Source organism: Mesitornis unicolor, unplaced genomic scaffold, assembly GCF_000695765.1.
Source record: "Mesitornis unicolor isolate BGI_N332 unplaced genomic scaffold, ASM69576v1 scaffold23354, whole genome shotgun sequence".
Classification (NCBI taxonomy): domain Eukaryota; kingdom Metazoa; phylum Chordata; class Aves; order Mesitornithiformes; family Mesitornithidae; genus Mesitornis; species Mesitornis unicolor.
The window spans coordinates 18714-42797 of NW_010179703.1; the positions used below are offsets into that span (position 1 = coordinate 18714).

The 24084-nt window shown below is 38.2% G+C and overlaps 1 protein-coding gene across 1 annotated transcript; it reads right to left on the reverse strand.

Annotated features, from left to right (window-relative positions):
• Positions 1-3986: 3986 nt before the first annotated feature.
• Positions 3987-23302, reverse strand: ALG5 (ALG5, dolichyl-phosphate beta-glucosyltransferase; the record flags this gene model as incomplete). Its single annotated transcript, XM_010182879.1, has 9 exons — positions 3987-4099; positions 5058-5143; positions 13357-13508; positions 16706-16765; positions 18104-18217; positions 19788-19880; positions 21105-21173; positions 21862-21908; positions 23131-23302. Coding segments are annotated over 9 exons (906 nt in total), but the record flags the coding sequence as incomplete, so codon positions are not given.
• Between the last annotated feature and the right edge of the window lie 782 nt (positions 23303-24084).

Below are 24084 nucleotides of genomic sequence, written 5' to 3' on the forward strand. Positions count from 1 at the left end.
GCTTTGAGCAATTAAACCAGCACAGCTGCTTCTGAAATGGTACCTGGTTCTGTGATTGCTGTGCAACAGTTGAGATATGCTGGGCTTGAAGAACACAGAGGAAAACAGTGCTCTCGAGACATGTACCACCTGATATCCTAAGTAAGTACAGTAACCATAGGATTCTGGGCTGTGCAATGGCGAGCAATGCTCCCACATGCTGAACAGGCTGATGTTCGACAACTCTGACTGAAGCCAGCAGCCTGGCCTGGGACATGTGGTATTTCCTGCAGGCAAAAGGTGCCTCCTTCAGGATTCTGGAGTCTAATAGCCTTAAACATAAGCACCTGGGAACCTGATGCTGAACTTCTGAATTCACGTGTTGGGTCTCGTCCAAAACCTCTGTCACTTCATGTGACCTTCATGTGAAAATAAAAGCGACGTGATTCCAAACTTTCCATTGGTTCAGAAGGCTACACAGAAAAATAATGGTAACAAATTCAATAAACTTGGAAACAAACTAAACTGAGTAACAAGTATCTACAAATGTGTGGATTTAAGAAGAACAGCTAACTCTTCCTTTTAAGGTAAAAGCCTGGGGAAGATCATGATGTGAATGACTGTTTGGACATATATTTCATACAAACACGGGGCATCTCTTGAGAGCACCAGATTTCTGTTAAATGTGTTCTTAACTTTTAAAGGATCTGATTTCTGGCAATTCTAAATGAGTTATGTTCCCCATCACTCTGCCTCTGACATTTCTATAAAACTCTTAAGTTAGTGTAAGATGTTTCGGTGTCAAGATCTGCTGCTTGTGTAATTAATACTGTAATTGGGGGTCTCTGGCATGCGGTCATCTCTCATTTAAATAAATCATAGCCATTGCATAGCTGCTTTTCAAAATATCTGATTATCCTTCAGAGTTGCTTAACAGTTTTCAGTACATACTTGACATTGTGCTTCCTTTTCTTTGCATTCAAGAAATATTTGGATTAAGTTAATGTTGACCTACATATTGATATAGGGCTCAAGACACAAGTGAACTTAAGACTTCTGACCAAAACCTGAAATCTGTCAGTGTTCAAAATCTTTGCTGTGCTCTGGTCTGACATGAAGACATGTAAAAGTCACAGACTTTAAAATCTTCTGACATTTCTCAGGGATACTGAATTTCACTAGGGACAGGCTCCATGCACTTTAGCTTTGACAGTGAAAAGCCACTTTTTCTTATCTTTTATTTGCTCCTTGCTGGGATCCACAAAGCAGATGCACCTTTGCTTCAGGAGTGTGATGTTTCCATGTCCCTGCCCAACACACAGTTAGAGGAATAATAACTGATAATGGACTGCGAGCAAAAACATAAAACCAAGCATCGGCCTAACCTTCCGGCAGAGCATGTGCCTGGTGGGTACCTGGTCTCCTGTGATAGCCCGTGTGTCTTGTATTTCATAATCTGCAAATACAAGGAGCTGAGTATGCTTCCCAGAAGACTTCTTATAACTACATGAGTGACAGAAGGCAAAGCCACCCACCCTTCTCAGCTCAAGTGAGTCTCCTTTTGCTGCCTCTGTTTTGGAGAAAGTTTGACGCAGTTGGTTCAAGAAGTGCAGGTAACTGTTCCACACCTGAGATCATCCACACAAAGAAAACCAGTTCTCCGAAAAGGAACCAATGATGCTTCAACCCCAGAGCACACTATGGCAGACTTGGAACTAATTTTTTAAAACTCTGGTCTCCTGAAAGATAGGGATAGTGCCATATCTGCATCACCGAACTGTCCAGATAGCTCCTTGAAGTGATTTGCAGAAGGGTTTGGAAATTCTTTCACTGCTTCTTAAGATGTGGGCTTAAACAATAGAGGAACTGAAGCTGTGCTTCTAACAACCTATTTGAAAGCACTGAGCATTTGGGCAAGAAGGAAAAGAACCATATGCCTGTCTTATTTTTAAAATTTATCTGATAAAGGAGAATATACTGCCTGTCTTTAATCCTTTGTCTTATTTATACTCTATCCAAACTTCCACTTTCTAAACAGAAGGCAAATCAATCAAGTTGCCTTTACCATGCAACTCACTGTTTCCTGAATCAGTCCCATGCACTAAAAATACATCTTTTGAGAAAAGTACTCCTTACACAAGCAAGTATCTCCTCTCATAGCACATACATACGATGCAGGAATGAGTCAGAAAGGCTACTTTTGTATATATATATATATATGGCTTTCTAACTCTGAGAAGTGAGCTTACATTGAAGCTTGGTTTGTATCATCTGCCACATCTTTGTGAAAGATTCCATTGCTCCTTCATGCAGCTGAGGATTGCAGCCTGCAGATTTCAGTGAGCAGGGCTGGAAGAATAACTGATACTGGCAGCCAGTTATTTTCTTTATGGACTGGCACAGAAAGAAGAGAAGATTTGCTAGAGGATTTCATAGAGGTTAAATAACTGAGAAACAATGAAGAAGGGGTCCTGGGCTCCAGCCCAGACTCCGCATATCACTATATCCAACTTGTTTTAGACGATTTCCATTCTTACCCTACTCTTGTGGAGAACTTGGCTTAGTGAGCCCCTTCAGCTTCTCCTTCCCCTATTAGCAACACTCAATTTTTCCATCCTTAACTCATCTGTCTCCTTCCCCACTCCCTTGTTGCAGTCTCTAGTTGGCAACTTTAATTAATTCTAGGCAGAGCTACCAATGTCCAGGTTTGATCAGGGAAATTCTCTTTACCAAAACTTCTATTTTATTCTAGCAATGGCAATGAGGAGTCATGTGATTGATTCTGCAGAAGTCACAGAGACGTATGTGGAGTAGGCAAGAGAATAAAGCCTGTGAAATCAAACTGAAGATACTTTTTGAGACTTTATTCCAATACTTCAATTTATAGAAAACTGAGGTAACCCTAACAGGAGCAAAACTCAACTCAGTATTACAGAAGGAATAAGAAAAATCACCAGTGAAATCACATGTGAAAGTGCAACCATACACCGCTCATTCTTTACATCAGTTCAAATTTATACATGTTTCTGAAAGAAAGATTGGCTTAGTTTGTTGGCAATCCACAACAGTTTTGAAAGCACTACTGCACCACTGAAACTTGCGCACTGTAACAGAAAAATGACATTACCAAGAAAGACTCAAGATCGCTCCCTCCCTCTATGATCTCATTTGAGGCACGATAACTTCAAATTGGCATTGCTAATGCACAGGCCCCTATTGTACATTTGGTCTCATTTTTGTATGCTGAATTAGCTTTCCATACCCTTTTCACTACAGATCTGGAGATGCCAAGGGCTCCCAGCCTTGAGCATGCAGTATTAGTTAGTACATATGAACAAAACATATTTATAAAAGACATTTTTAAGTGAAATGTGTTTTCTCTTGGACCTTCTGCAGCCTGGAGACGATCTGCAGCTTGATCTCAAACTATTTCATCTTCAGAAAAAAAACACATTTGGAATGTCAAGAGACTACTGAAAGTTCTTAGATCAGCCTTAAGAGCGTTATTACTGTTACAACTCAGTAAAACCCGTTAATGTTTCCCATAACATTGAATCTAAACACGCATTAGCGTGAACGAAGATTGATCATTCCATGGCCACGTATTTCCAGATACTACAGAAATAAATGTGGTCATTCTCAACACAATATTGCACAATGCAGAATAGAGTGCCTCTTTTAAATATGCATAAGGAAATCCCAAATGTATGATGAGACAAAAGCAGATATATTTATTTGAGTGACTTTGTAAGGCATGTTAAAGCTACTATTTAATAAAATAAAAACCTGATCACCAGATAAGAAAATATTTTTGAAAATGCTTTCTCTTTTCAAAATGCTGTACAAATTCTCTGCTGACAGTCTTATAAAACACACACATGACGCAAAAATGAAACATACAACAGCAGCAATGAAAAATTACCTCAGCTTTCCTCACCACTTCAGTTGACTGAAACTCTTCTCATGTTCCATTAAGTATAATAATATATTTGGAAAATGTAAATAACCTAATTACATTTTCTTGTTTCAAGCTGCCAGGCACCAGTCATATATCGCAGTCGTATAAAAAGAAGATCCCTGCCCATCTGCAGCCAGCTCCAAAAAGGAACTAACTTGGAACCTGTGATTAATGAAGAAGAAAATCAGAAGGACGTTGTTAGAAAAAATGAGCATTGGCAAGACACGTATTTAAGCAGTCACGAACCTCAGCATTCTTAGCACATTCAGCCCCACAACCTAGACCTTAACATTAATAAAAATTTATATTGCAAAAGTTATTGCTTTATAGTAATTACATTATACCATAAGTGGGAGATTCGAGTTTGCAAGCAGCACAGTAATTTCATGTATGTCACAAGACAGAACAGAACAGAATGGAGTATTTCAGTTGGAAGGGTCCTACAATGATCCTCTAGTCCAACTGCCTGACCAGTTCAGGCCTTGTGTTGAGGAGAAGAGATTCAGATTAGAAAAAGAAAAAAACATGAAAGGTAAAAAAAGGTAGGAACTGTATTTGAAGGGAGAGAGGAAGTGAGCAGAAGCAAGTGGTATCTCTTAGCTGGCTTTGATATGAGGAAATATGTATGGGCCTATACTTTACAGTAAGGCAGTAACGGAGACCTCCTTACAGGTCTGAAAGGACATCACAACTTAAGAAGAGAGCACGCCCTAGAGGAGGCCTTAATAGATGGGCTGAGAATTTCAGAAGGCAAGACACAGTGAAGTGGAACTGAATCAATAAAAAACAATGGTCAGAATTCCTGCAGTGTTTTACAATTGCAATATTTTTATTAACACATGACAGCAAGAGGATGTGCCAAAGCAGTGCTCTGTCCTAGCAGTACAGCTACCTACCTTTGTTTCCAGGCAGCGCCTGGAGTTTCCCTCCCTTTTACCCTTGCAGCTATTCTTCCTGTACCATGCCATGGCAGAGGGCTGGCAAGGCCATGAAATTCAACATTTGTACAGAAAGAAGGCTGTGTGTTACCAAAACTGGGTAACATATGGGAAGACCCTCAAATATTTTATTCTAGATTGACACATTAGGAATCTTACAAAAACATAAACAATCTCCATACCTTCAATTTCAGTCCAGTTGACAGCAACTTCTGCTATAGGTATTTTCAAGCGCTGAGCTATATAAAGAAGTTCTACATCAAACGCCCTGAAGCAGAACAGGAAATATCAAATAGAGTCACACTTATTTCCAGAAGAAAGATGGTGGCGCTGTTAATTAAATCCCTAGCCTGATTTAAGGAGCTTGGTCTTCAGTTATGAAATTGATACTAATGCTCTACAGGTCAGATGCACATGAAAGGGACATAAATTTCCCTGACTGAACAGCTCAGAACATAGCCATTATACAGATAACAATCACAGAATCATTTAGGTTGAAAAGACCCTTAAGATCATGGGAGTCAAAAAGTTAACCTAACACTGCCAAGTACACCACTAAACTGTGTCCTTGATGGTGACACCTACAGATCTTCTAAATACCTCCAGGGATGGTGACTCCACCACTTCCCTGTGCAGCCCATTCCAGTGCCTGACAACCGTTTTGTTGAAAAAAAAATAAAAAATATTTCCTAATATCCAATCTAAACACGGGCTTTTTAATTGTCACAAAAAATGTTACAGGAATAAGTAGGAATTTTTTCTACCTCAGTGAACTAATTCTGCTCCAAGCAGCCTTGCCATTTCACTGCTTTCTTTAAATGAGGGTTAAACATTATTTTATTAATTATGCCATGGTCTCTTCCACTGAAGTTGCACTATTTCATGTTGTGCTGACATTTTACATTTGTAAGCCAAACCCCCATGTATTCACCTTTGAATGTTTATGAGTGATTTAAGACTAAATCTAATTTTATAATACTACTTAACTGACTAAAAATCTTAAGAGACCCAGAATAATTGTCTGATGAATTATACTGTATGAGTTAGACTCTAACAGTATTACTACATAAAGTAGTAATTATTTGCAACCATTCCTATGGACAAGCGATTACTGGAATGTCAGCGTATACATCACAGTACAACAACATTAAATAGTCCAGTGAACTACAGTGCTCAAAGTAAAAGATTAAAAGCACAGGAATTAATCAGGTTGAACACTAACATTGTTACATGTGGTTGCCATTTGTGTAACAGCGAACATATCCTGAAATTGAAAAAACCTACTCGAAGCTGAAAGGAGGATGACTTCTGTAGTACACCGCTGGGATACCTTTTTTCTTTCCCTGTACCCCACACCTTTCAGCACACCTCATACACATACAAATATAGCTAATGCAGGAATATAAGTAGCAGTGTATTCAATAGACCGACAGTGTTACATCCAGATCTGCAGATCACCAGATCCAGATGGTGCAGAAGAACCATGCAGAAGTTTCCACAGTCAGGATTTAAGTGTGGGTCCATTAACTGGAGCCTGCCCTAGAGGTGATCAAGGTAACACCGGTGGATGAGTTGGTGAGTGCAGTAGATGTGTTTTGATGTGAAGCCATTTGTGACAAGTTAACACATGACAGAACTGCTCTTAGAAATAGCAGGGAATTATTCACACCACGTACTTCACCCGATCCTGCTGCAAAAGGGGAAGTAGGTGCCTCTGGGGAGGTGGAAGACAACTCAGGATGCCTAAGTTTGGCTCCAGCCTGAATGAATTCAGGTTCCAATCTAAGTACCCAAAGTTAGACACCCAAAAATATACGGTGTGAACAACTTCTCCATCTGTTTCTAATAGTGCCTCCATTATGTGTTAATTCACACAAACATGAAGTGTAGAATACAGAAAAACCTTCTCCATGTGGTTGTGTTTACACTAAGAAGTACTTTTGGTTAAGGTACAATTTAAGATGATGCTAGCTAAAATTCAGTTGAACACCAAGTTGGTAGGTGTTTAATTGAATCCAACCTATTTAAACTGAACCCTCAAAATGCTTCAGCTTATAAAACATCTGTACTGCAAAATTATCATGTATTTTAAAATTGCACTAGGACTCTTTTTGCTGGTCCAATATTAAGTGTTTCAAATATCAAAATTAGACCTTAATTTGTACTGTTTTAACTGGAATTTAGGACTTTCCTACATCCAAGATATGTTGTTCCAGCAAACCCTTAATGGGCAGAGAAATTTTTTAATGGTCAAAGAGGTCTAAAAATAAAATAAAATAGGATGTCAAGATGGTTAGACTACCAGTACCGCTCTAGCTGTACTGGGGCTTTTGAAAGTCCACATATCTCTGTCAGGAGCAGGACTTTTTACAAGACAAAACAGACATAACTGCAAAATATTTTTGCATTGATTAAGCTTTCATAAACAGATCTACTTGTCATGCACAAAACCAGAAAAAAACACTTCATTCCACCACTCATATTGGTCTACAATGCCAAAGTGGAAAGAAAAAAATCCCTCTAGCAATATGAATGGTTATTTTTCAGTAATTTTTATACAGAGATTCACATTTAGAGATGAGTGACAAGCTGGAGAAACAAACGTTAATTTTTCGTATTGAGCTTTTGAGTTTTAAATGTAAAGCAGAATGGCTTGTTCAGTGCACAAGGTAACTTTTATAGACAGAAATGAAAGTACCACATTCGATCTAATCAGTGATCTGCTGAGTTGCATAATATCATTATAAATTGCCACTTCACAAAAAGTATGTCAACCTAGGCTAGAACGATGTTTTGAATTTACCCTTATGTTATCAATATTCCAGGCAGGACAGTAAACAGACGTTTTCTGGCTGGAAGAAAATGTATGATTTTTTTCTTTCTGTAGTCAGAAGAAATCAATGACCAAATTTAAGATAGGAAAAATCTGCCAGTGAGACCACTTAATTTTCCAGTTTTCCTCTCCTGCATTAAAATTTAACATAAACAGTTACATTTTTCAGGTCAAGACTGTAGATGCAGAACTAGACCTTCTCTTGGAGTCTGAGAGTGAGTAATTCCAACTGTCTCTATTATGTTTTTAAAATATCCCTTTTAATTTTCTTTTAAGTTTTAATTTAAAAAATGTGCTCCATCCATTTCTGAAAAATAGATTAGTGGTATAATCAGATTCAGAACCTAAAATGCAAAGCATATGCTCTCTGTTCAAAAGGTTGTTCTCATTTCAAACTCATGTCAAAACTTTGCTATTTACAAAGTAAATTTCAAGAATGTTTGGTTTGTATTCATATGTACACAGCCAGTTCTTGGAAGGACAGTCAAGCAAAAAAGTCAATGAAAACACTCACAAAAAGTCAGTTTAGGATGCAGGCATGATTTCTTACTACCAAAGCTTTTAACAGTATCCAGTATTTATTAATTTTCAAATGCTTTCTGAACTTTAGGGTTAGATTAACAAAATATTATAGGAAATATCTTGGTTTTTCTTTAAGAAGTGTTATATGATCCTTATCATCATAATGTAAAACAGCATTTTTCCTTGTATATTTCAGTTTCCTTTTAGAATTTCCTAAATATAAGCATCTACAAATCAAATTCAGCACAGCAAGAAGAAAACTTTTAATATTAAAGAGCTGATATTCAATTCAATGTCAACGAAATAGAAGCAGCATGAAGAAAGCAGAAAAAAAGTGAAGGTCTATAAACAACTAGTTAGTCATTCTTAACACAGCTGATATTGGGTTATTTCCTTCTGATTAAACTAATACTGAATCTGTCAAACATGCACATACGATCATTTAAAGGAAGATCTTGATGTTGCCCCCTCTATTTCCTATGAAAGTTAAATACGGAAACACAAGGCTCCATTTAATATGTGGTGCTGGTGAAACACTGAAAACACCAGATGTATTTTTTTTTTGGTGTCTCGGAGAGCTATTTAAGTATGGAAACAGAAATCTTTCAGCCTGTCCAACCTAGCAGCAGGATAGCTATGTTGTTCACATTGACATATCTGTTACCAGGATAGAAGATGTTCAGCTTCCAAGAGGCTGCTCCTTAGCTATGTTACCAGCCTGCTGAGAGACACGGAAATAAAACCTGCATTATTTCTTGAATACGTATTGCTCTGCTGTTTGGAGCAGTATTAACAACATCCAGCACTGCCCAGTGCTAATTCTCTTGTATGCAAAGGTACTACTGGGTTTCTTTACCTGAAGGGGAGAACTCTGTGTCTACAGAAACAACAGGTGCTGCCTATACAGGCCAGAAAGTGAGCTGCTTTTGATGTAAAATTGCTTCAGTAGTTTTTCTTCTAACTCACTACTTTCAAGATTTACCAAATAGTTTATCCTTTTGATGCAGTTCAGGCCTCAGCAACCTGACGCATGTTTTTTCTTACATATTACCACACTATGAGTTGAATTTACCCTGTTGAACTTCAGTCATCTACAGTAGAGATAGCTCCTTCTGTACAAAATGTCTAGAGTCTTCTTATAGTTGTGGGCAGGAAACAGGCATTTGTCAGCTGCACTTCACTTGGCATATTTTAGACACCTATATTAGGATGAAATTAATTACACCCTAAAATTGTTTCTTCTTCTACTTGTCTAAGAAGGGAGGCTAGGTGATGCATTCTAGATGTGATGAAGCAAATCCTGTCCACTGTGAATGTATATAAATTAGAAAAGGGTAGATTTAGGTAGGATATCAGGAAAAAGTTCTTCAATATGAGGGTGGGAGATCACTGGAACAGGTTGCCCAGAGAGGTGGTGGAGGCCCCATCCCTCGAGATATTCAAGGTCAGGCTTGATAGCCCTAGCTTGACAGCCCTGAGCAACCTGATCTAGTAACATTACTAGCAGGGGGTTTGGACTAGATAGCCTTTAAAGGTCCCTTCCAACCCAATACATTCTATGATTTATGTTCTAACTGAGCAGCAAGCTTAACAGTTCAGGGCAGGAATTATTAGCAAATTTTATAGCCATTTTATATTAACACTGTGAGTAAGTATGTTACAAATTAATGTATAGTCTAAGTATTTATTATGTCCTCACATAAGAATTCACTTAACAGTGTAGTACCTCAAGAAACCTGAGCCTGACAAAACTGGAGCAGACAGGACAGATGAGGCTTCTGCAGAAGCCGAATCATGTTGATTCTCTTCAACAACTCACCACACGCTCCAGCTCAGCAGCAGAGCAGCCCTCAACAGACTCAATGAGTACGGTGCTGGCTCTCAGACAGCTTTTGTCCTATTAAATCCTTGTTTGCTGAATGTTCTCCAGCACTCTCCCCCATTATTACCAGAATATCTAAGCACTGACCATACTGAACTAAATTCTTCTCTCAGTATCTAACAGAGCTGCATTTCACTAATGGGATTTTGAGATTCAAAAAGAATCAAGTAATTTCTCCACATGTCAAAGAGCTCCAATGCCAGGATGCAGAGGTGGTGATAAACTCAGATTTCAGAGCCTCTTGTCCAACACCAAGATAGTGGTTTCTCTGCAAGCCCTTGCTGATGGTCTCTGTATGAATGAGTTGTTGCAGGACTTGGTTAGGGACTCACTGTTGTTCCATGTCAGAAAAAAATAACACTGTGATTACTATTTCTTCCTCTTAAGTCTTCATACTCACGATATGTACATAACCTCCATAGCACGATGCCTAACCAGATTTCATTTCCTTTTCACAGACACGCTATGCAATGGAAAGATATCAGTGGGCAGTTTTGCTTAAAATAAGAAGTTTCCATTATTGGGCTAGTTCAGATTTTTACATTATCACATCTAAAGGAATCCAACGTATGGTTCTATGGGATGAATGTTTGATATCCCTATATAATTGTATCTGCAATTATCCCAACTGTCTGTACAACACAGACATTTTACTTATGCCTACTGTTTCCTTTAACACACCACCTTTCCCCATGTACTTACACTTTCCCATTTCCTAGTTTATTTCCAGATCTTATAAATATTAACTGGGAAAGGGTCAGTACTCTGTTTTGTGCACTGACATGTTCCAGTTACACACAGTGAATGGCTAGCTGGGAAGCTGATAAGTTACTTTTGAGTCCTTACTGTAGTTTTTCCTTCAACAGTGGCAATAATCTGAGTTTCTCTTCTCTACAGGGGTTTCAGTTTCCACAAAACTTGCCAAAGCTTTCAATCTTGAAATCTCTACTGTTCTGTCAGATTTGGTTTAAATTAGCCAATAAGAATGAAAATGAAGGCAGAGAAACACAGAGACTGCTGAAGAACAGATGAGGATAAAAGCAGACAATATATTGCCTGTTTTGGCAGAAAATTAAACCAAATTAAAAAACCCTATTGTTGTTTTAGGCAGATTTGTGACTTGGAAGAATCTGAAGAGCTGTTTATTGGAAGAATTTGAGTTATCCTTTTCTTGACAAACAAAACAAACATTCTTCATCACTAACCAGTACATTGCAGAGAAATAAGAAAACACTCAGGGGATTAGTTTAGGGATTACTGTAAATGAAAGAGGAAGACTAGAAGGCTAATCTTACGGCAGCATATATGAGCACAATGAATTAACACACCAAGGCATGAAGATCTGGTGTGTTCCACACCAGCAATATAATTACTATAAAATAAGTAAGCAATATCCCTTTTTCATTGCTCCTACTACTGCACAGTGGGGTACAGCACAATTATTTTAGTCTTTCGTTCCTTTGTTGCTAGAGAATCCAAAGAAAGCTTGTAAACATTTTTTAATAAAAACCTCCACACTCAGTACACGTAGCATGTCTGACCAGTAAGTACAATTATATACAAAATCTTCAGTTTAAAAGAAGACTGCCTTTTTACAGATTAAACTGATTATCCTCATTCATTTCTTTCAGTATTTCTTCTTGAAACCCTTTATTGAGAGAGTGAAGTTAAACTGGGTAATTTTGAGACGCGCACTTTTAGGCTTCGCATATGTCTTTAACCATGTGTTCAGGATATTCGTGTATATAAAATTTACAGAACTTTATAGATCAACTTTGGTTTGGGAGGTAGCAGCACAAATCATACTTCTGGCTCAGTTCTAGTTTTGTTCAGGGCAATAAGCAAACCACTCAGCTAGGAAAGTGATTTTCCAAACGTCGACTACTCACAATTCAGTTCAATTCAACAGAATCTCTATGCACCACACCAGATTTGTGCGCTCAAACACTACCTTTGAAACTCCATTCTGGAGGGGCAATATAGCTCACCTATAGCTGCCAAAGCTAACCTAAAACTAGATGTATTGGAATTGACTAGGACTGTAGGATTACACACATTTTTGAATGGGAACATTGTTCAGTAATTCTGTTCCTTGTCAGCAAGCAGTAGCCCATGAGAAATTTTCTTGGATGAAGACAATAGTTTGAAAAGATTTGATTATACTTAATTAAGCCACCCTTTTTAGCAACAATTGTGGTGTAGGAAATTTATGGAAATTATGGTATTTGTGCAGAAACTGTGTTTCAGTCCTGTAACAGTAGTCATGACTGTGTCACCCTCATAAGGGAACTATTCTAGCCAAATTATAATGAAAGAGAGCTCTAAAGTAATTCAAAGACTATGCATCATTTTCCACTGTCTTAAACTAATGAGATCTATCAGTAGTTCTCTCATGAGATATTCTAGCAAGAAAATAAGCAAAGAGTAGGCATGCCCTTTCATTTTGAGCCTTCAGCAAATACAAATGTCTTATCACATGTGGATTTAGGGTAAAATGTTTTGGTTAAGCAGCACTGAATTAAAGGGTTGCAACACATACAAATAGACTGATAAAAGTTTTGAATAAGATTAATAACTCTTAATTTTTCTTATCATAACAGCTGCTCTCCAGTTCTTACTCTGTTAGCATGGCTCATATCTGTAAAAGCAGAGACGATTCTCAGAAACAGGGTGTGGATTACAACACAAAAATTGTTTGGAATTTCTTTTAGAGGTGAAGAGAGAAGAGTTATTAGGATTTTCTTTTTGTTTGCTCCCCTCTCCTAATCAATTGCCAGTTGCTCTGACAAGGCAAAACCAAAAGGTCCTACCTAGTATGACACAAGTCTTACTATACCAACTGCCAAAGTAAAATGGACTTGCAAGGAGTTAATTATTGCCACCCAAAATCTCAGCAATGTAGTCTTCTTGCAGTTTACTTTGGATGCAGTTTTAAAAATGAAACTAGTAAGCTCATCTGTTCTCCTTCTCCCTACCATGACGAGAAGAAAGAATAAAATGAAATACCTAACTATTTCCTAAAGTGTATTTTAATAATAAAATAGAATTCCTAGCAAATACCAGGATATTTTATCAAAACAAGAAATCTAAATTGCTGTGCAAGTAGTAGTATAACTGGTTAAACTGAGCAGCTAGGATTTATACAGAGACATTACGTGCTTCATAGTAGCTGGAATACTGAAGTTACTTTTTTCAAAACTATGTTCAATTAGGAAAAAACAACAACAAAAAAGAAAGAATTTACCAGCGTTCTATATGAAGAGTTGAGAAGGTCTGCGAGGCAGCTTCTCTGGTGAAAAGTTTAAATCCACACTGCGTGTCCCGGATCTCTTTGACACAGAGAAACCATACAAGGAAGTGGAACCCATACATAAGAAGAGTTCGGAAGTAAGAGCGCTGTGGACAAAAGGCAAGTTAGATGGTTTCACTTAAGTGACGAGTGAAGTCTTTGAACAAAGCTGGCTAACAGGACAATAATCCTGTTTTGTGATAGCTTTCAAAGTTTGTAAACTGCTTTTGTTTTGCACTGGAATGAAACCAGAACTTTTCAATTGTTACAGTGAAACAAAATTACAGCTGAAAAGCAAAGGCTTGCCAGTCAAGTGTATGGTGAGTATGCTGGCCTAGGATATGAGAAGTCCAAGTTCTTCTGCCTTCTCTAATTCAGAGCAGCTTTTTGTTCTGGGTAACACCTTACTAAGCTGAGCAGGAACTTGCACCTGGATTGCAGTTAATGAGTGTGACAGCCATAGTATCTTCTGCACGGTTCTCTGGGAACTTCCCCAGGAAAAGAAGAGTGAAGGAGGAGAGGGATGGCATGTTACATTCTCCACTCCACTGGATGCTTACAAAAAAACCCTATTTTTCTCCCTCCAGACAGTCCTCTTATTTTCCTAGATACTGGCTGAGTAGGTCCAACAAATTCAAAAGTTAGCAGGACAAACAATGGAGGATAAGCCAGCAGGACTGCACAATGACTGCTACTCCTAGGAATACACCCTAAAAACTAAACAGGTTCCAGCTGCTACTCCAACACAAAAATTTATTTTAACAAAGTTTTATTCTATAAAAAAATGGAAATGGAAGCGTCTCTTTTTGTTTGCCACCCACTTCTTTTATTCAAGACTGAATGATCTCCAGAGCTTGCACACACCATGTTAAGGCGCTTAAGGGAATGCAGTCAGAGAATGCAGTTTTTTGCAGTCTATGATGGACCAAGTAAAAACAGGACTAAAGTAACAGCTGCCGTGCAAGATAACATTTCATTTTCTATTTCCAGCAATGTTACAGTCACCTCTTCTGTTCTCTTGCTTTCAGAAATAAATGTTATGCTCCTAGTAAATACTCTCCCAGCCTGCTCTTTGGTTACACTTTAGTTCTTGACATAATAATCATACAGGTAAAGTTTGTCTATGGAATCCAGAGGCTGGACTCTGAGTTTGCAGAGGTCCCTCTTAGTCTTTTATTCAAGACAGCTCCTCAACAACTAAAACTCTGATCCACAAACAGCTTCTGAACTCACTGCTGGTCTTAAGCTCAATTTGGGTGACTGTATCTAAGACTGCAAGCGAAATACCATGCAAAGATCTTTAAGAGCCAACAATTTACCTGGTAAACATCTCTGGGTGATGAGAGATGCCTTTAAAGCTAATAATTTTGTGTGTCACTTGAAAAATGAGAAAATGTTCAGCTTACCAAGTAACAGCCTTTGGCTTAAGGAAATTCAGATTCATAGCTTGTGCCTCTCAGAAAAGTGCTCTAGCCCTAGGTTAATGGTGGATCTGGTGTGGATTATTTGTCTCTTTTGGTGAAGGTGAACCACTGTGTGACCAAGAACACAAGGCTATCAGTCCCAAAAGGGAAGCTCCAAGAGGCTGCGTGACTTTCAGCCAGTGAAACTGCACTCACTGCACAAAGAGGAGTTCCTGGGTGATGTTCATCACTCCCAGGACTGTTTTTACATGTCATAGTAGAGATTCATTAAAGTACATCAACAATTCTGGAGGCAGAACAGAATTCTTGATATCTTGAGACTGAATTTAAAGGTGAAAATTCTAGTCTTAATAACAAATCCAATACAGCTGCTTAACACAGCTTCATTCTACTGTTTTAAATGCCACTAATCCCAGAGAGAAATCCCAACTTCTCAAAGGCTGTTCTGCACTTTTTTTATACCTATTGCACTACACAACAGTCTCTTCCCAATGCGGTAAAGGCAGTTTTTCCTTTCCAGTCTATGGGCAGCTGGGTGATGAAATAGGCTACGTATTTTAAACGGAGCAGTACCACCTAACCAGTTGGTGAATGCCCTATCAGAAAGTCAGAAATATGGGGAGAAACAAGAAGAAACGGATGGACACACTCATCCCCAAAACTGTACTTTTATATTAAAATTCCTTTTCCAATTCCTCTCCCTCATGTAGCAAGATCTTCAAAGATGAAAAGAAAGATGAAGTAACTGAAGAAAGTTTATTATGTTCAGTACCTGACCATACAATGAAACATTTTTTCTGGACTCAAGTTCATCAGCTATATTGTCTCCATGTAGTAGCAACATTTCTAGGATACGCTGGCTGCACAGCTAACTAATAACTGCAAATGGTATATTCTGTGCTACAAGCATGTCAAAGATTTATCCTAATTTCTGATAATGATGAAGGCTTTGGACTTGTTTTGGATTTTTTTTTTTCATGAGAATGCTAAGATACACACAACAGCATTTACAAGAACTCTGTCCAGTGAACTACTCCACTACTACCTGATAAACCAGAAGGAAAAAGTAAAGATCTCCCAGGGGCTGAACATTACTAGTGCAACTTCTTTTGAACTTTTGTAACTATTTTAGTAGTTGTGTATATATTTGAGAATCCTTTCAAGTATTTAACATCACTATAAACAAAGCTTACTCTTGAGAACATTCAACATGATGAGCACATCCAATGATGTTGAAAAAATTAGTCCAGCAATGTCTGTTGCAATACAAGTTCCACGTCTGTGCTTTGTCAACTACTGTCTGCCAAGACATCAGAAAACCAGATGCAAGATAAGACTGTGCGCTCATGCATCACTGTTTATTCCACAAGAGCCTCACACAGAACAGTACTGTGTTCAAAACTCAAAAATTTTACTATGAGTAATAGAGAAAAATTACAGTTCTTTCCCACAAATTGAGATACTCTTCAAACAGTTTGCCACTAATTATCCCTAACTCATTTTAAACAGGTTTCCAGATCTGCAGATCAAGCTCTTGCACTGGAAGAGAATCAATAAAAATGAACTCATCAGTTGCCTTCCACTCCAGCTCCAGTACTGGGTACCAGCTACCAAATCTGTCAGGGATCAGAAGCTCTGCTCCTAAGATGTTCCAGCTACGAAAATTAAATCCATAAACTGGAACACTAACTGAAACCAGTTCAAAGTGCCTGAAATCTGGAAAACAACCTTCGCAGATGATGGAGCATATACTACACTTACGACAAGCTTTTCCTATTTTTCAGCTTTTACAAATATTGATTATTTGTTAAAATCTGTACAGTAGAATTAAATAATGGAAGTACTTGAGTATTAGTACAGTGCAGGAAAAGGAAACAAACCTTTGCTATTGAGTCCTTCTCCAGATGAGCTCTAGAACCACAGGAAATAGCCATCTGGTTCTGCACAGGAATACAAATTAAAAAGTTATTACTTAAACTAACATATTCTGGATCAATAGAATCTTCTGTTGAGAACTGTAGAATAAAAACTTAACAATAAAAGCAGTATATTTCTTTGCTTCTTGGAGCTGCACTCTTTCTAGTGCTAGATTCTGAGGCTAAAATATGTCTTTTCTACATTTAATAGATCATCTAAAACTTATTACAATTTGAAAATGGTGCATACAAAGTGCTATAATTTATTCATGTCTGGTTTAGCTTACATTGTTCCTCTGAGGTATGCACACAGTAAACGTGTTAAACAGCACAGACTTGCACTCAGTGTTCCTAGGCACATAACGTAATGAAGTATGTTTTCCCTAAATTTTGCACTGTGGAAAGGGTAACAGAATAAAGTACTTGTTCCACTGATGTACCTCCAAACAAAATGCCACAATATCCAGCTAAAAATATCCCCTCTGATTAAATCAGAAGAGGTGAACAAAACAGAAGAGTTAAAATTATCCTCACTCTACTATTTCTCACATGAAATCCTTCACATTTGCTATACTTGAGAGCACAGGACTGACGTTGGAGACTCAGCAACTGCTGCCGCCTCGGTGGCGGAGAGTGTCAGGGAAACACTGCCACCCTCTGGCTCCTGCGCTTACGGTGCTGCTCTCGAACAGGCACATCCCTCGCAGCTCCCGCTGGAAGGCTGCACATCCCTTCTGGCACTTTGGGAAAGTAGCTACAAGTACCTTGCTGTTCTGTATTAAAGCACTAGGTTAATGAAAATAAACCTCAGTTCTTTCAAGTCAAGCACCCAAAAGAGAATGACTGTCCAGGTAGGAGCTCTTGTTCCACAGGTTTTTGAATTTTTGTTTACAATAAAAGTTCTTGCAGATATTGTCATTAAACTAACAACTCTGAGAAAAGAGAACCTCTACAAAATAAGGTGAAATTAATACGTATCCTTAAAGGTATATAGGATGACATCAGATAAAAAGAAAACACAAAGCAGTTAACAGAGAAAAAATTGGTTTTTAACTGAGTAGGCAAAACATGGTATTTATCTAGAGTAGAACAACTTCAAAGGAAGAATGGTAAATTATGTACTGCATAGAACATTATGTACTACATAGAACATTATGTACTGCACTGGAATAGGCACAGTGAATGCAAAGGAGGTAAGAACTCTGTGGAAGCTACCTCCTGACTGCCCATTCTTGCAGCTTTTAAGCTTACACCTAGATCTTCAACCAGATCTCAAAAAACTCAAGTTGAAGACATAAAAATTGATAAAAAACAATATGCATGCATGTATATTAAGCTAAAATGATGAGACTTTATACTCACAGGCCACGGCTGAAGATTTTTTAGGCCTTCTTCTACTTTTTCAATATCTTCAAATTTTGTAGCTCCATCTGCATCAGCCATAAGAATTTTTTTCCCCCGAGAACTAAAGACACCCTGCAATCAAAACAGTCAATAAAAATCGACGACTTTGAAATCAGAATTTATCATAACCTAGCTGCAAGACATTGCAAAAGTCTAATGCAGTACCTAGAACTGTGTTATCTCAAAGATTCCACACAACAGGCGAGTCTTCATATACTGCTACTAACAATGTACCAATTTATATGGTAATAACATCCAGAGACTACACAAAGTGAGTACTGTCCCACAATGGCAGATGATGCGTGAACATGAAAGGTTAACAATTTCTCTCCAGAGAAGCTTACGAACCAAAAGCTTCACAAACCAAAATTGTGAGAGACAAGAAGTTGCTACAATCAGCTATAGAGAAGAGCATACAGAAGCAGTGATTAGCAGCTGCCACTGCACTGGATAGCTTTTCTTTGTCACTGAGCTATGGAAAGGAGGATGCAGTGCTACTTTTTCCTAACACTGTTTCAAGAGAATTCAAGAGATAAATAAGCTTTGAGAAATAAGTCTTAGGTCACAGTATCACTGCAAAACATTTGTGATGCAGCAGGCCTCACAGCTTGTTTTGCCATATTATTGGTCAGAGGTCCTTGACAATTTTTGAAGGGGTCCAGACAGGAAAGCAATTAGCAGTGGGTTTGCCAGACACGCTGTTGGAACTGAGCATGTGTGGCTTTGGAAAAACCTGTCAAGAAAGTTGTGGTACACACACCCACTCTACGCCTTGCAGTGCAAAACTCTATTGCATAGAGAACTGATCTCCTTCTCTTACAATAACTGGAAAATTATATCCCTTACAAAAACTCCATAGGTTCTAATTTAATTTTTTTACTGTTTGCTGTAGTTATTTCTGTTTGATAAAAAAATAAATTGACATATTAAAGACAGAGCTTAAAATACAGATATGGACAATCACTGATGACCCATAAACGACCCCATTCTTTTACATAAAAGCAAGGTGTCATTCATCTTACAGAAAAAAAAAGGTTTCTTCTAAATCTGTAACAGCTGCTTTATTTTTAAAATATGATGATTTTATGATAATGTCTATGTGCAAATCTATATGTGAAAGCATAAATTGTGCTGGTTCTACCACCAAGTGTAGGTGATAGCAGTGGGCTTCAGTAAACACAAACTTTGTTTGGATGAGTGTTTGTTCATTAGCCATTTTTAAAACCACAACTATGAGCTGGAAAGCAATGTTTGTAAATTTAGCTGTATTTTCTCTAAAAAAATTTATTTAATCTGTAACGGTTTATTTCTTTGATTGTTTGTGTGGGGTTTTTTAAAATGCAAGTCTGTTTCCAAGTGGAATTAACAGGAACGTCAAATTCACTAAATTTCTTTTTCTTTTGAATTTTCATATTTAAAAAGTATTTGTTACTGATCTTCTTGGCAAGAAAATACTGTTTCCAAGTTCTAAAATGAGCTTATTTTGAATAGTTTTTGCCTTAATTCATAGAACTCGTACTCAGTTTTATGATAATAACTTTGTTAAAGTATTGAACTCAAAATGTCAATCAGCCCAACTCGATCTTCTGCATATTTGGGCACATATAGTTCAGACAGAGAAGGAAATGAAAGTATCAATTACCATCCTGACTGCTCCTCCTTTCCCTCGGTTTTTTACCAAAGAAAGCACTCGCACTTTGTCGCTTCCATATTTCTTGCAGTACTTCATTGCAACCTGATAGACACATAAAAAACTAGCATAAAACCAAACCAGGAATCAAGGCAGAAGTTTACATGTGCTCACCCTTTATTTAAAAAAGAAATAATAGCACAAAGCTATAGTCACTTCAGTTGGCACAAATACATTGCCAGTGTTTGCTGGAGTCTGGAAAAACAAAAAACCACCACTGAAGAAGCTAGTCGTGTTCAATATGAACAGGATATTGCCCCAACCTATTCAAAAACACATTCACCCAAGTCCAAAAATCTCAATACTAATGTAATTTATATCACACTATTACTGAGCTTTTCTACTAACACCAGCAGTTAATTAACAAAAAATAATCTTCTACTACTGCTATTTCTCACTTGTCTTGCTGCTATCTGTGGGTTTAAACAAAAATTAACAGCAATCTAAAATGTGCTTCACACTGCAGAGATGTGCACATTTTGTTCTGTCGTGAGGAACAGAAAGCATGAGTTTTCTTCTCTAATTTTTTCCAAATGGTGCCTCAAGTCCTTGTAAGTCCAGAGGCCCATGGCCATAGTCTGCTCAGCCAGAAATGATGCTAGAAGGAATGCAATCAGTCAAAAACATACATATGAGCAATCCTTAATGGACAAGCTTAAGGGAAGTAAATGAAAAAGTAGCATTCATGTTAGTAGCTGACTCAAACATCTTCCAAGAACTAGTTAAAAAACCCTCAAGTTGGCCAGGCTTCCTTTCCAGTAACATACATCAAAGTAGAAGCAGGAGAGTGCAGAACTATTTTGAACATACTACTTCTGGCACTGGGATTTTTAAATTAATGCCATGAAGGGTATGGGAAAGAGCAGTACATGTCAGCCCTTCTGTCAATCACAGTATGAATCAGCTACTTCAAAAAAATTTTTAGCTTCCTCAAGTTCACATTCACATCACTACGCACGCATAGAATACTTCACAAGAAATTTATTGAAGTTAAGATTAGAATTTTTAGAATTTCAGCTGCAGGCAAATGGCTGTCACAGCTGTCAATCAAGGATACTGGTATTTGCCAAAGAATCGTATGTGTATGCACGTGTGCATGTGACATACACAATGCGTACAAGACAATGACAGAAGGTATTCAGAAACATGAATTGTAATTGTCAACTAGTTCAAGTACCAAAATGTAAAAGCAAAACATTGTTATATTTCACAAGTGCAGTACAAAAATTTATACCTCTGTTTACTTTGTAAGACATCTCTTTTTCTTACCTTTGTAGTTTGATCTTTACTACCATCATCAACCACTATTACTTCATAAGTGAAGGAAGGATCTCGTTTCTTGAAAATAAAAACAGACATAATGCATTTTCTCCAATTTCTTAAGTAGGCAGTAGGTCTTTCAAACATCAGCATTCTTTCCTCACTAGTAGATTTTAACTCATTCATGTCTGCTGACAGGCACTAATATGGTGCAGTAAATTTGTTAAGATGGCAATTGTAATTAAAGGATTTTGCCGTATTTGATGCCTGTTCCATTATATTGGCTTGTCGTAGTTTTCCCTCAGCTACTATCTGAAACTGAAAAATCAGTTTAGCTGTAAAAGATGAAAGCTTAGAACAACACCGCTGCTAAGAAACCCAAACAAAACAAATGCCACAAACCTTCACAATGGGTTTCTTACCCACAGAACAAATCCTAATGAGGAAGAGATGCTTAAAAAACTTGTTGGGACAAACCAGGATTTAGTTTAGAAAGTTAAATGTATGGTTGATCCTTAATCTCTATCTTGAAGACACACCATGTTTACACAGATTTTTCATCATATAGTAGTATACTAAGTTTATACTTAATTTAAAAATACCTTCCGGTATTCAATCTAAAAATAACTGACAAAAGACAGAAGCGTTTCTTCTAAGTGGCTAAGTAATATTGTTCTAACACATATCAAAGTAACAAAGTGAATAGATCACTGACTTATTACACATAACGCAAAGATAATGAATTTTGAATGCAAAATGAAATTACCTGTCTTTTTTCTAGATAATCCAAAGCTTCATCCATCATAAGAGGTACTAGAGGAAAAGTGAAGGAGGTCATGTTAGTAGATTGTAACAGGCAAAGCACCAAAAGTACCTGCACAAGCCAGCTGAAAACAACCACAAAGCTAAGTTAAGCAAATTTCCTCATTCATGCAACACTAGTTTCAGTAAAGAAACTTAGCACCTGCAACTCTGAGTCCCATCCTTTCTGGAGGCAAAAAGAACAACAACAACAAAAAATCACACATGTAAGACAGGATAAAACATTTATTTGAAAGAACCAACTTACCATTTCGAAATATGTAATTCTCTACTCAGTATTAATGGGGAAAAAAAAAAGTCATTCTCCATGACAGACCCTGCAAAGCAGCACAGACTTTCTCTATTTAAGACAGCTCACAGAGAAGGCGACGAGGGAAATTCCTAACACCAGCCAGTAACAAGCCTTCTCCTACTGAGGCTGCTGGCCACAATGCTTCAGCTAACGAGCAGACACAACTTTTGCAGCTGATTAGAAAGGTTGGAAAGGCATTCAATCTCATGGTTGTCTACACACTGTATGCTCATTCCTGAGCACATCACAGGTGATTACCTCCCAAGAGAGAGACAACTAAATGAAAAATCACATGAAGTATGTTAAGACCTTGCTTACTGAAACAAGGTGTATGAGAACCAGGACCAAGGAAACCACTAAACTTAAGAAAGGGCCCACCTCGCATCCAGATACATTTTATTTGTCAACATCTCTCTTAATGGAATCCCAAACAGCTCAGTATTTACACTCATCAAGATTCAGAGCTTGATTATTTCTATCGCTCCACTTTTCAGTATCAGGTATTCACATGGCCAAGTCAAAAGTCAAACAGAAACCAGAGAGATCATCCTCGTTTCTGCTTGTCTAAAGCTGCTGTTGTTTTTTACAGAGTGAGAAGCTCTCAGATAAATCTTAAAAGTCTTTTTCTACTTCTTGCCTTACAGCATTTACAAGGGCAACGAGCAGCAATCCTGCTGGACCTCATTAAAATAAAGAGGATCCTTACAAGTGCCCCATGCTATTTTTAGCAGCACAAATCAAGTTACACAGTGTCTTAATTTTGAAATTCAATGTACTCGGACTGTTTTCTGGAAACTGTGTCCAAAATCAGATACATATTCTAGCCTGCCAGAATCCACTGCTAACATAAACTGACCTCTGCATTATTAGAGTAACAACAGATACATTTTCTTCTTTTTCTCAAAACAAGAAAAATCTTACATCGGTCTTCCTCATTGTATGAAGGCACAACAACAGAGAGTTCCTTTGTAGGGGGATCATGTATACTTGGTACAGATTCTTTCCTGCCTTCAGCATTTACGAAGAATTTCTCTTCTTCATGTCGGTGAAGGGTTGGCATTTTTACGGCAGTTACATGAGCAATCACACAAATCTGTGTTGAAAAAGAAATGAGAAAAATCACTGTGCATTCTGTTAAAGGTTTACCCAACTGCTGGATGTCCTACAAGGGGCAACCAAGTATTTTCAGTAACGAGGTGGGTCAGCAGTGTAGTACGCCATTCGCTGACCACACAGGACCACAACCTTCCCATGCCACTCGATTACTGTTCACCTACTCTGACCACTGTCAGTGTCACTGGCTTGTTGCTGGTTTCAACCCCAGAGCATGCTGATGCCTCCAAAGCTGTGGTCCAAGCCCCACTGCCCCTGTCCCAGGCCATCTACCGCACAGGCTGGTGCTGCCTCTGATCCTGCAGAGCCACCGAAGGCAAGGGCACTGCTCGTCACCAGCCAGCCACGTGGGCTTGCAAAACAGGCTCTGATCACTTTTACGCACGGCTAAAATAAACCTGTAATCTTGGTTTTTGGAGTACTTTTACTTGGGAACATTGTGTACATGGTACTACTGATGGGCGGCAGTATTTCACCTTCCAGGTGTCAAACTTTTCACACTTGTACGGTATTTCAGTCCCTCAGAAACACACAGGACTCCCAAGCGCTTACCCTGAAAGCGTGTTATCGAGGTATTTTACCAGACCTACTAAAGGGATGAAACGCTCCATTTCTGTCTCGTTTACAACGTGTTTCACTCCACGCCTTGTGCAAACGCACTCCCTGCACAACGCCACGTACAAACACAGCCCTGCCAGCTACTGCGGAAACGGAGCCAGCTGCGACCCGCACTGTCGCCCAGCCCGGGCCAAGCCCTGCCGC